Below are 12,768 nucleotides of genomic sequence, written 5' to 3'. Positions count from 1 at the left end.
AATATTAGTTCTTGTGACATTTGTAAGCCATGGTCCCCAACCCTCAGTCTCCTCGTGGGGAGAGGATGCCTAGATATAGGTCGTGGCTGGAGATCTTGAGACCTGACCAGGCACTTCTGGAGTGTACCATGAAGGAGGAATACAGGTCAGCCTGAAACTGTGACAGCATAGTCAGCAAACGTTTCTACAGCTATCTTTCCAAACCCCATGTCTATATGTTCTGGGCAGTATGAGTTAAAAAGGGGGCAGCAAGACTGGTGCAGAGGAAAATCCAGGCAACCTGTTCCTCTATCATACCTGTGCTTTCACACACAGCAGACACAGGGGTTGGATGAGGGTGAGGGAAAGAAAAATATGTTTGGGCTCTGATCCGAGTATTAGGTACTGTGCAGCAGAACACTGCTGTGGAAAAAAATACAAAAGCCCTTGTGCAGCTGGTCACCATCGCTGTCTCTTGACCATACGCCCAGCTAGAGATAGGTTACAGGCAAACAGATATACAGAGTGGCAATACCTCACTCATCAGGTGCCATCTCTTTGCTTTGGGAGTGTTGAGCAGCAGTGTGAAGGCAACATATTTGATGGGTACCTAACACATAATAATCCCTATCCCTTGTATCTCACTGCAGATAATGGCTCAAGATGCCATGCACTATACCGTATGAAAAACGTGGTCTGGCTGCCAACTTCAGCTGAATCCCTTGTATCCTGTTTTACTTTCAATAGAGATTGTTTGGTGAGCAGCAGTCGGTGCTGATCTACTTCTGACCAGCTGCCTAGATAACCTGTCACATGCAGAGAGATGCCTATTCCACTTGCTGGCCTTCACCCTTCTGATTGACCCAATAGTCTCCCTCATCAATATAAGCAAGAATTTATACCACCGCTCCAATATACTGGTACTGAGTGCACATCTTTTCCTACAGGGCACACCTGCCCATACTCATCTCTCACTGACTTTCATACTGAATTGAGCCTTTTGTGTTTAGGTTTATAATTATCCAAGTTAAGAGTTTTGTACTTAGGAGTCTATTAAATTGGCAGGTGGGCCTTCTCCAAGAACAGGGAAGTAAAGTGCAATAGGCCACATCCTTAGTGACTTACTAACTCTGGCCCACCCCTTGACTGAGACTCCCTCTTTAAACTGCCTTCTGAAAGTCCCCCCGCCCCCGGGTGGGTGGCAGAGGAGCAGCTCTCAGTACAGTGACCCCTCCCCACACAGCTGAGGAGTGATAGGGACAGGAAGCAGAGGAGGAAACTGAGCTGCACGCAGCTGGGAGAGGTATCTGGGGGTGATCCCGACACAGTCCAGCGATTATTTGCAGGGAAGAGGAAGGCCTATTCTCTCCTGTCTGCAGCCCAAATGAGACTAGTGGCTGATCTCAGCTCAGGGTGGAGTCACTAGCTGTGGTGCCTCCAGCCCTACAGTGATTTAGCCCTCTGACAGCTGCTCCAGGTGTCTGAAACAATGCTGCAAGGGAGTATTGTAGGACTGTTCTTGCAGCTTCCCTTTGCTTCCCTGTCAGTCATTCTTCTGTGGGGAAGCAAAGAAATGTATTGGGGACATGAATTCCGCACACGTGCAGTGGTACAGAATTCCCTTGAACTGCTAACTGCGATATCCTGTACTGCTAACCCTTCTACATACGCTGAGCTAGCTGACCATGTACTTATGATGAACCATTGTACAAACTGGCCTATTTTAGTTTTATTGTCTATTAGTAGTTTGTGCCATTTCAAAAGCCAGTAGTACCAAAGCCATTTCATGATTCCTACTGACAAATTAAATCTGCTCTCTCTTTTTTTTTTGGTTCACATACCATTCTTCATCAGAACCTATCACATACTGCCCCCAGGACCATTTGTGCTTTGCAGATACAGGCTTTGTCTGTATATTAAATGCTAAATATTTAAACTGAAGAATCTAGGAGCTTTTCTTAATACTCCAAAACCCAGCAATCCAATCACAAGTCTCTCTAATCTTTCATATTGTTTTTACATTTATCTTATATAAAGTCACTATAGTCTAAAGCTTTCCAGTACTTATTGACTGTGTTACTGCACTTTTCTGCCTTTCCTCTTATTTTCTCTTTCCTTTGATGGATACAGGCCCACCAACAGGGGGACCCAAGGGCAGTTGCCCTCAGGCCCAGCACAGTGGCAACTGGAGCTCCAGGCCCCTCTGAAGTGCCAGCAGCACTGCTCTGTTGCTCCACACAGTGTGAATGAGTCCAGCACCACTGACTGCCCTAGGACCTGCCCCTTCTGCCCTTAGACCTGCCCCTTCTGAAGCACGGAGCTAGGCCCCCCACCACCTTGTCCCAGAGCCTGTGGCAGATGTCAGTTCCACTGGATGGATATATACTTTCCCTATACTTCTGTCCAGTAAGAGCACAAACATCATGAAGCACCATTGCTTGGTTCTCTTTTTCATATGCCTATTCTTACATGATGTAGTGTGATCTGTTCTTCAAGTGACTGTTCATGCGCATTCCAAGTTAGGCGATCCCCACGCCAACATTGGAGGTGGGGCCAGAGATCTGAACTGACTGAAGCACTGCCCTACCAAAGAGCGCATCATCCCTTGCTTGGTGCGTGACTGCACAGTGTGCTGCAGAAGTGCGGACAGATGACCAGGTGGCAGCTCAACAGATACAGTGTACAAGAACCTGTGCCAAAAAGGCCACAGGGCATGCCTGAGCCCTGGTGGAGTGCACTCAGATACAAGGTGGAGACACCTCCATTAGGTTATAACATACTTTAATGCACTCCACAATCCAGGAACAAATTCTCTGGGAGGAGATAGGCTGACCTTTCACTCTGCTCACAATATCAACAAACAGCTGAGGTATTTTCCTGCAGAGTTTAGTTCCCTTACGTACAAAGCTGAGGCTTTCTTCACATCCAATGTGTGAAGGGTCTGTTCCTTAGCACTAGTATGCGATTTACAACAGAAGACTGGTAGAGCTATGTCCTGTTTGGCATGGAAAGAGCAGACTACCTTCAGCCAGATGTGCTCTTTACCTCACCTTGTCTTTATGGAAAATTGTGTAAAGAGGATCCACTGTGAGGTCCACCAGCTCAGACACCTTCTCGGCTGAGGTAATGGCCATAAGGAATACTACCTTGTATGAGAGGTAAAGAAGAGAACAGGAGGCCATTGGCTCAAAGAGGGAATCCATAAGTTTAGTCAAGAGCAGGTTAAGGTCCCAGACAGGTAATCAACTGTCTAAGGTGGGGTGAAAGCCATTCTAGACCTTTGAGAAACCAAGGGATTAGCAAACACTAAGCAACCCACATGCCACTGGTGAAACCTAATATGGCAGTCAGGTGGACCCAAATGGATGCAAGAGAAAGACCCTGCTGGTTAAACTGCAACACGTAGTCTCAGACTTCCAGGATTGGGTTCCCTAAAGCAGCTGTACCCTGCTGGGCTGCCCATACTGAGCATCACTTCCACTGGCCCACATAAGTCACTATTGCAGAAGGCTTCCTACTATTCATGCGAACTTGTCCAACAGAGTCAGAGCAGGAAAGCTCCACAGTACTCAACCGTGGAGGCTCCATGCTGTTAGATGGAGGGAGCAAAGGTAGGGGTGCCGAAGCCAACCTGTCTTCTGTGACAGGAGATCTGGTAACAGAGGAAGCAGAATTGAATCCTGGGAGGGAACGTCTATTATAGAAATGTATCAATGCTGCCTGGCCCATGCAAGGGCTATGAGGATGACTTAAATTTTCCTATTTGTGCAAAGTAATAATTTAACTTTATTAATTTATAGTTATTGTTCAATTATTCACTATCGTAAACTTCGAGATGTCACACATAACCAGCAACTACCGATTTCCAGTTGGTGTTCTTGGCTGTGGGCCTTTCAAGGCAATCTGTGTGAAATCCTGAGATTTGCAAGACTAGGGAATTTCCCCTATAAGAGGTTTGCCATACTTGTTTTTGAGGTTTCTTGGTGGCTGGTATATACCCATATTTAACAACACCATCCTTTTCTGAAGAAGACTTTCTCCCATTTTCTATTTAAAAATGTTTTCCCTCATCAGCAACAACTATTATACAATAACATCCCTGTAGCAATGGAAATCCTTGTAGCTACATAATGCTTGATCTTGATCCTTTTGAAGTCAACACAAAAGTACCAATGGCTTTAATAGTGCAGAATAAGTTGAACTTGGAGTAAGACCTTAGTTGCTGTGAATTTGGCAGGTGGAATAATTTTTGAACCACAAACTGCATATGGAGCAACCTAGAGTCTAATGAACGGACCATGAAAGAGTGAAACTATATTCATAATCCATTAGTGAATTTTATCCCCTGTGAATAGAGGTTCCTATGAGAATTAATTCTCAAAGGAAAATTTTATCTGAATAGCTAAGTAGGCATACAAATCCTGTGTTAAAATTTGATACGGGGCTTATTTCTGCAATCTCTTCTCAGACAAAACTCCCACTTCCATCAAAATGACTTTTTCCCAGGTAAGGATTGCAGGACAGAGACCACTATTTTACATCCACTTATTTAAGTATCCTGTGACTGTTAGCTGTTCAGTCTCCACTCTTCTGAAATGTTTAAAGATAATGACACACTCTGTATTCAGGTCTTTTGCACTTTTTAAATAAACATCCCAACAAATATTCTTGTTAATAGGATAGAATTAGGAGCCTGATTCTGTTCCCATTCAATTTTGCCAAGAACTTCAATAGGCAAGGCAACAAAATTAACAAATAATTAACAAAATCTACACTGATTTTAACTAGCTCATGGTGTAGCCCACAGACACTCTTAAAAGGCAAAATAGCAAAATACCACATTGCTAAGCTATATGACAAAACTCCAGTCTTCTGAAGAACGAGAGACCCCACAGAGATAGTAAAGAATTCTATTATCTGGCTCCTTCAGATTATGACTAAGGATTTATGTCTCCGACTATGGCCCTGGTAAGGGTCGGGGGGGTGGAAAAAAAAAAAATCAATAATTTTGCATTCAGCAAATTCATACATAGAAAGTAAAGATGATTTTAATTGCCTCGTGCTTTATCATCTAAAACCAGAATGAAAATGATTAAATAAACCACAGGTCTGATGCATTTAGGAATACAGGAGTTGCCATGCTGTAAGTAAGAAAAATACAAGTCTGTCCATCCGGAGAAGACTCTCTTTATTGTAAGAAAACCAGTAATTTAACCTTACAGCAATAGGAGATATGTACCTCATCCTACAACGTATTTAAGGCTTTCCATGGAATGCTGAGTGCACTCAGCTACCACGTTAGGAAAAAATAGGTTTTTTTTTTATTAAATATGATAAGGGGACTAGAAAGATGGACCGTAATTAAAAAAAAAGTTTAAGTCTGAGGTCTCAGCAATGTCATTTGTTTAGGGTCCTTGACCTTTAAAAGTAGTATTATATCTGATTATACTGGAAATGCATCCAGGAACTACACAGCAGTTATACAAGAAGAAAGGTATTACTTAAAAAACCTCCAGTGATTTTAGCCACTTTAGTAATCTGTTTGTCCAAACACTGGGAGAATATAAGATAAAATGGGCTATTCTTGAAAATGACCAGTCCTGTTAGCATTGAAGTTGATCCAAGTATTGACTCCCCCACCTCACCTCACCCCACCCCCCCTCCCCAGTGAAACAGAATGGGGTCTTAAATTGGAACAACTAGCTCTACAGGGAAATTACTTTAGGACTCAAACCACAGATTTACACAAACATGTTGCCATTCTAAGAACTATCCATTCATATAGAAGTTGAAGCTCTGAAAAAATGAGCCCATTTCTGTTTAAATACAGCATGTGTCAACTCCCTGCTTTGCTATTGCTTCAATGTCAATGATCACAGTGACACATGCTGGCTGTAATAGGGAAACACACCACTATGGAGATCTCCCTTAAAAAAGCCAGTCAGTGACTGTTAGCTTTTGGATAAATTATCTCATTAATGCAAAAGTGACAAATAATTTCTATTCCCATACTATAAGGCTTGCAATTTACAACGGCTCTGTCTGGCCAGCACTACCTCTTGCTGTTGCATGAGAAAGTATTTCAGATCAGAATAAAAATTCCTAACCCAATAAATGATGCCAGTAGCCAATTCTCTGTTTTAAAGCTACAGAGTGAGGCAGGACTTTAATCTCACTCCAGTATATGTTGAACCCATATTCCCAGCTCATTTCATCACATTTAAGCAGCACATTTTAGCAGCTTTGTAATAAGAGACCTATTTTCAAATATTCACCTTTCAGGATTTTTTAAATGAAGGTTGAGGTTTAATTCCCTCAGAATTCAGTTCTGCTTGTCACCAGCTTGATTTAAAATCTCATGCCATTTTAAAACTATAATTAAAAATACTAGATGTAAACATAATAATCCAACCCACTGAGTTCAAATGTTTTTTATCATTATTATTGAATTAAAAATGAGAAGTAGATTATATGAGACTTATTATTTTGGAACTGATACCTTACATTCGTTTATGCAAACTGTGACAAGAGTATTGTTTTCTGTCTTTTGGCTGACATAGGAGAAATAATCAAACCTTTTAAAGACATGGTTAAAATTCATCCATTCTTTCTCTCTTACAGTGGGTGACATTATATTTTAGAAGATTTCTTTTGTCATTGCTACTCCCATCCTTCCTTCCCCACCCCACCCCCTTTCCCCAAGATTCATGCCTCAGGTCTCTAGTTCATTTCAGCATTTTGCTCTATTCACATAAAACTTTCAGTGAGTCTTTTCTTAGCTGGAACTGGAGCTTAGTTTACCGTTTTCCAGCTAAATCAATTGCCCCCAGCTCAGAAGAGTGTGTTATTATTATTCATTTCTCCCCACGACTCACAAAATAAGCCATCTGCCATCACCATCCCTGCTGTACATTAATTAAGTTTCCATCAATCAGAAAAAAAAAATGGGCAAGAGAGTGAAAGAAAGCCAGGCAGGGCGATTGGAAAAAACATGAGCTTAAAGAGCAGGCAGTAACCTTGTTACAAATGGCTCATCTATACATCATCCCACAGGAACAGCGTCAGCCATGAAGCTAATGCAAAAGTTCACTCAAAGACATTTGCCAGCAAGTTCAGAAATTATCCCAATGGCCCGGGCTGACCCCAGGCGGGAGGAGAGGAAAGATGCTCCGTACCTTGGAAGAGAAACGCTTTGCTCCCGTTGTGCAGCCCTTGCACCTGCAGCACTCCGGCTACGGCATTCCCCAGCTGCAATTCGGACAGCACGTCAATCTGCAGCGAGGGGTCCACGCCAAACCCTACAGCTGAGCCAGACACCACCAGTTACTCCACGCGCCGGGCACTGAGCTCTGCCACCCCAGGGCGAAGGAACACCAAAGCGGGGTCGCCTCACACACACACGCACACGCGCACCCGCAGCTCCTGCCCAGCCCGGCGGACACGACCCACTCGCACCCCGCGCTCGCCGGAAAGTTGCGCTGTGACTCCACGCAGGGCCCCCAAGTTTGCGCCAGAGGCGGCTGGGGAGCGAGTGCCCTGCTCGGCTCCCCGCCGGCGGGCCAGGGCCAGGGCCAGGGCCAGGGCCAGCTCACTCCCGCCCGGGCGGCGGGGGTCGCTCTCCCGAGCTCGCGGCTTGCCCCAGCCCGCGGCGCCCGCGTACCTGCTCTCAGCCAGAGGAGGCAGCAGAAGGCGCCGAACCAGCTGGCGGGCTCCATGGCACTCAGTCCATACTCCCCCTTCGCACGCTGCTGGGAGGGAAACCTCGGCACCCGCACTCCCGCTGCCCCTGCCGCCGCCTTCAACAGACAGCGCGGAGCCCACTCCGCTGCCCCACGGCGCACATCCTGCCCGGCCCCTGAGCCGCCGCCGCCCCGCGCCCGCTCGCCCCGGGAGCCAGGCGCCGAGCCCCGCGCCCGCCGCCAGGCAGAGACAATGGAGAGCCTAGCGGGCGGCGAGAGAATAAATCGCACAGCTGGGGCGGGGAGGGGGGGGCGGAGACGCTCCCGGGGCCCTTTGCTCCCGCGGGCGGTCTGCGAGCCTCGCCGCAGTCACCGAGTGCCGCTGCCGCCTCCCCCTCGCAGGCTCCCGCTGGAGCGCCAGTCTCCTCCCCGCGGCCGGAGGGGGACAGTCCAGGGGCAGGGGGAGGGCTGGGCGCTTGTCCTTGGGCCAATGGCTGCAGGCCATGGGGGCTGCGCTTCCCCGCCGGAGGCTCGGCTCGTCAGGGGGCTGCCGAGTTTCCCTCTCCACCTCCTTTGCCGGGATCCTCTCTGCCCACGCTCCTGTCCACCAGAGAGGGGCTAATGGGCAAAGGGATGGAGGGCCCAGTTATCCCAAGCACCTCCCCGCCTGGTGGCTCATGGACAGGAGATGGAAAGCCCCAGATCCCCCTCAGCACCCTCCCACCCCACCAAGGGGCTAAGGGGCCAAGAGTTGGGGGATGCCCAGCTCCCCTCTTTGCATCCCACTGACCGAGCAGCTAAGGGACAGTGGTGTGGGACGGGGGTTCACATCAAAAAAGGGAGCATTGGGATGATCTCCACACGTCATTAAGAGGGAGCCTTGGCCCCTCTGTCCCCAGGCTATGGTGAGTACTGCAGCAGGAGCCCAGCTTTCCCTTGAATGTCCCACTGAGCCTTTAGCTAAAGAGTAAGGTAGCAAGCAGCCCCACCTGCAATGAGGGTGGGATCACAGATTATTGGGTGCTCTGGAAACAGCAGGTGGTGTGGGTGGATGAAGAGGAAATGGGGTGAAGGTTCATTCTGCATGAGTTAGGAGCTGCCCTGGAGGAGCCTGACCCAGTGAGGATGAGCCAAGGGCTGACATGGCCTTTTGGCAACAGCTTGCTAGTTTCAGAAAAGCTCATTCGAACATTTCTAATGGGAACCCTTCCAGAGAAGCAATGCCTCTTTGAGGGGATATTGTACAGCACCAGCGAGGGGCTGGAGCCACTGGGTGGGGATTCAATATCCCTCTGCCTTTGAGGCTACAGAGGGCTGAGGTGGACACCCCATGTGCCTCTCAAGACGAATCATGCAAGAGTTTCCTATTAAAATACCCTGTTGAAAAGCCTCTGAAGTGTGAGAATGCTGGTGAATAACAAGCTCACATCAAACGATGCAAACTGACATTTCCCCATTGGACAAGGGCTGCTGATCTTTTAATAAGCCCTTTTACCACTTACTCTTTGATAGTGATGCTGCTTTACCACTTTATTTTCAGGTCTCCTATTGGGGATCAGTGTCAAAAATATTAAAGAGCCTGAAGTACTATTCCAGCATATCATTTTCTAGGCTCAAGTGAAATCTCAGATTGATTTTTTGAGAAAAAATAAAAATCAGACATCACCAGTAATTAAATAAAACTTGGGTATGGGGTGGCACATCAATCAGTGCGGTGATTTTTCAGCGTAAGGGATAAACTGGTGTCTATACTGAATTGCTAGAGGATAATATTAGAAAATTGCATCCTGTTCCTATGCGCCCCCACCAAAACTTGCACACAGCACACATACTTTTACTGAATTAAGAGGAGAAACCAGCCAGCCAAGATTTTGTGTAGTAACACCCAAAAAGATATTTTTTTACGCTTAAGAATAGGTGAAAATTCAGTTTGTCTACTTCATACTTTTGTATCAAAATGGAAGAATTTCAGAGAGGACATTTTGAAAATCATAAAGAAAGATGTTTTGGGGAGCACACAGTCATAGAAGGGGTTAATCATGCATTGCCCTAAAAGAAGAAGTAGAAGTGAGTCTTTCAGGTGCCCCAAGGAGGTTGCCTGAAGCATAGCCAACCAGAGAGGAGATCCAGGGAGAAAACAATTGGGCAGACAAACTCAGATAAGAAGGCTGCAAGGCAGAGTACAGGTCAGTTTCTGCCGGGAGGCCAGGGACTACAGACTCAGTCCATGGAGGGCTAAGAGAACTGTAAGCACCTTAGGCAGAGCAGTAGCTGCCTGCTGGAAATGAGCAGGTGAGTTCCTTGAGATGAGGTGAAGAAGATGCTGGGGGCATGAGGAACTGGCCTAAGAAAATACAACAGCATTGACAGAGGTTACTGAAGAGCAGCGGGAGTCTGCTATTCACAGAGTCTCTGGGTTGGGGGCCCAAGTAGTGCATAACTGTCCCCCTCTAACTTGCACTGTGGAAGTGGCTGGCCTGTTGGACAGCGATACTTTCCCCTGACCCAGAAGGGGGAAATATAGATGATGACTTCTCTGGAGAGCTGAGTCACAGAGACACAGAAATTCCGCGAGCTGAGAAAGGAGCTGTAAACAGAACCAGAGACACATTGCCACGGCGTAGAACTCAGATATTTGTTGGCCTCAAGCTTGTCCCCAGTTCTACCAGGAAGAGGAACTACTCTAGCCATAAGGGCTGCACTCCAGGACATAGGATTTTTATTTGCTCCTGCCTCGGGTAGGATGAACCTTCAATTTGTACAAAGGCTCTGTTCTCAACTCTGAAATAATCGTCCTTTGTGCAAGGTACAGGTTGCACCTTCCTTGTCTGGCATGGTCAGGACCTGACAGGGCCTGAACAGGGGAGATTCAGGGCTTCTGTCCTCAGATAACCCTGTGCTCCCAGGGTGGCTGAGGCCCCAGCCTCCAGACTTCCAACCCCAGGACTGCAGCCTGGCCCAGCCCAGCCTCCCTTGGGCTTCCACAGGCTCTAGCACCTTCCCTCTAACTACAGCAGGAATGGCAGGTGGCTCCAGACAGATGTTTGCTGCTGCAGGGCAGCCCAGGGACTGGCCCCTGGCCCTGTGGAACAGGTGGGAAGCTCCACTTTTAAAAATCTCCAACGATGGAGATTCCACAACTTCCATAGGCAAATAATTCCAGTGCTTAACTACCCAGACAGGACGTTTTTCCAAATGCCCAAATTAAATCTCTCTTGCTTTAATTTAAGCCCATTGCTTCCATGTCTATCCTCAGAGGTTAACAGGTACATTTTCTCCCTCCTGCTTGTAAACATCTTTTAGATACTTCAAAGCTGTTGTCACATCTCCTTTCAGTCTTCTCTTTTCCAGTCTAAACGAACCCAGTTCTTTCAAACCTCTGCCATAGGTCATGTTTTCTAGGTCTTGAATCATTTTTGTTGCTCTTTGTTGGACATTCTCCAATTTGTCCACATCTTCCCTGAAATGTGGTGCCCAGAACTGGACACATTACTCCAGTTGAGGCCTAATCAGCGCAGAATAGAGCAGAATTACTTTTCATGTCTTGCTTAGAACGCTCCTGCTAATACATCCCAAAATGATGTTTGCTTTTTTTTTTTTTTTTTGGCAACAGCGTCACACTGTTGACTCGTATTTCACTTTTTCCACAGTACTGCTTCCTATGCACTCATTGCCCATTTTAGATGTGTGGAACTGATTGGTCCTCCTTAAGTGGAGTACTTTGCATTTGTTCTTATGGAATTTCATCCTGTTTACCTCAGAGCATTTCTCCAGTTTGTCCAGATCATTTTCACAATTTGGCATCATCCACAAACTTTATTAGCATATTTCCTACCCCATTATCTAAATCATAGATTAAGATATTGAACAGAACTGGACCCATAACTGACCCCTGTGGAACACCACTTACTGTGGCCTTCCACCATGACTGCAAATCACTGACAACTATTCTCTGGGAATGTTTATCCAACCACTTATGCCCCCCCCTAGTAACAGCCCCATCTGGGTTGTATTTCCCTATTTTATGTTTAAGAAGTTCATCCAAGATAGATCAAATGCTTCACTAATTTCTAGGTCTTTGTTGTCCATCCTTGCCACTTGCGGCTATTTGGTCAGTTGAGTCTGGTTAGTTGGCTTGAACAATATATATTTTTTCAGAATAATGTGGCTAGTTTGCTATAGTAGGAGCTATTATCATGGCTACCTCTTCAGAACTGCTTGGACACCGTGGTTTTTAGGTATATTACATCTACTGCTTCCCCTTTATCCACTAGGCTTGCCAGGCTATCAAAGAAAGCTATAATGTTGGCTCGACATGATTTGTTCTTTACAAATCCATGCTGAATGTTACTTATCATCTTATTACCTTCCAGATGTTTGTGAATGGATTCCTTACTTATTTGCTCCATTATCTTTTTTGGCACAGAAGTTAAGAGTGGTCTGTAGTTTCCTGGTTTATCCTTATTTCCTTTTTATAGATGGGCACTATATTTGCCCTTTTTCCAGTCTTTTGGAATCTCTTCTGTCTTCTATGACTTTTCAAAGGTGATAGCTCATGGCTCAGATATCACCTCAGCCAGCTCCTTGAGCATTCTTAGATGCATTTCATCAGGCTGTAGCGACCTGACAACATACAACTTGTCTAAGTAATATTTAACTTGTTCTTTTCTATTTTAACTTCTGCACCTACCCCATTTTCTCCACTATTCTCTGTGCTAGGCATCCAATCACCGATAAACCTTTCTGGTGAAAACCAGAACAAAGAATTCATTATGCATCTCTGCCATTTCCACATTTTGTGTTACTGTTTTTCCCTCTTCATTGAGTAACAGTCCTACCCAGCTCTTGGTCTTTCTCTTGCTTCTAATTTTATTTTTAGAATGATTACCTTTGTATCCCTTATGTCACTGGCTAGTTTGAGCTCATTTTGTGTCTTAACCTTTCTAATTTTACCCCTACACACCTGCTATTTTCTTATATATATCCTTTGTCATTTTACTTGGTTTCCACTTTTGGATTTTTAGATCTCCTTAGTAAGCCAGAGTGGTCTCTAGCCATTTTCTATGCAGTGGAATAGTTTGCTCTTGCCCCTTTAAAAATGTTAATCTGA

At 45.8% G+C, this 12,768-nt stretch overlaps 1 protein-coding gene across 2 annotated transcripts in view; it reads right to left on the bottom strand.

Annotated features, from left to right (window-relative positions):
* Positions 1–7,978, bottom strand: part of NELL2 (neural EGFL like 2) — a 280,288-nt gene extending 272,310 nt beyond the window's left edge. For both annotated transcript variants that reach the window (XM_074984071.1, XM_074984072.1), the window contains exons 1-2: positions 7,640–7,978; positions 7,155–7,283 (exon numbers count right to left, since the gene is read on the bottom strand). In XM_074984071.1, coding sequence (XP_074840172.1) covers positions 7,155–7,283; positions 7,640–7,694 — 184 coding nt within the window. In that variant the 5' untranslated portion in view covers positions 7,695–7,978. The remainder of the gene's footprint in view (positions 1–7,154; positions 7,284–7,639) is intronic.
* Positions 7,979–12,768: the final 4,790 nt, after the last annotated feature.

Source organism: Carettochelys insculpta, chromosome 1, assembly GCF_033958435.1.
Source record: "Carettochelys insculpta isolate YL-2023 chromosome 1, ASM3395843v1, whole genome shotgun sequence".
In the NCBI taxonomy this organism is placed as follows: Eukaryota; Metazoa; Chordata; order Testudines; family Carettochelyidae; genus Carettochelys; species Carettochelys insculpta.
This window is presented reverse-complemented; position numbering and strand designations above follow the sequence as displayed.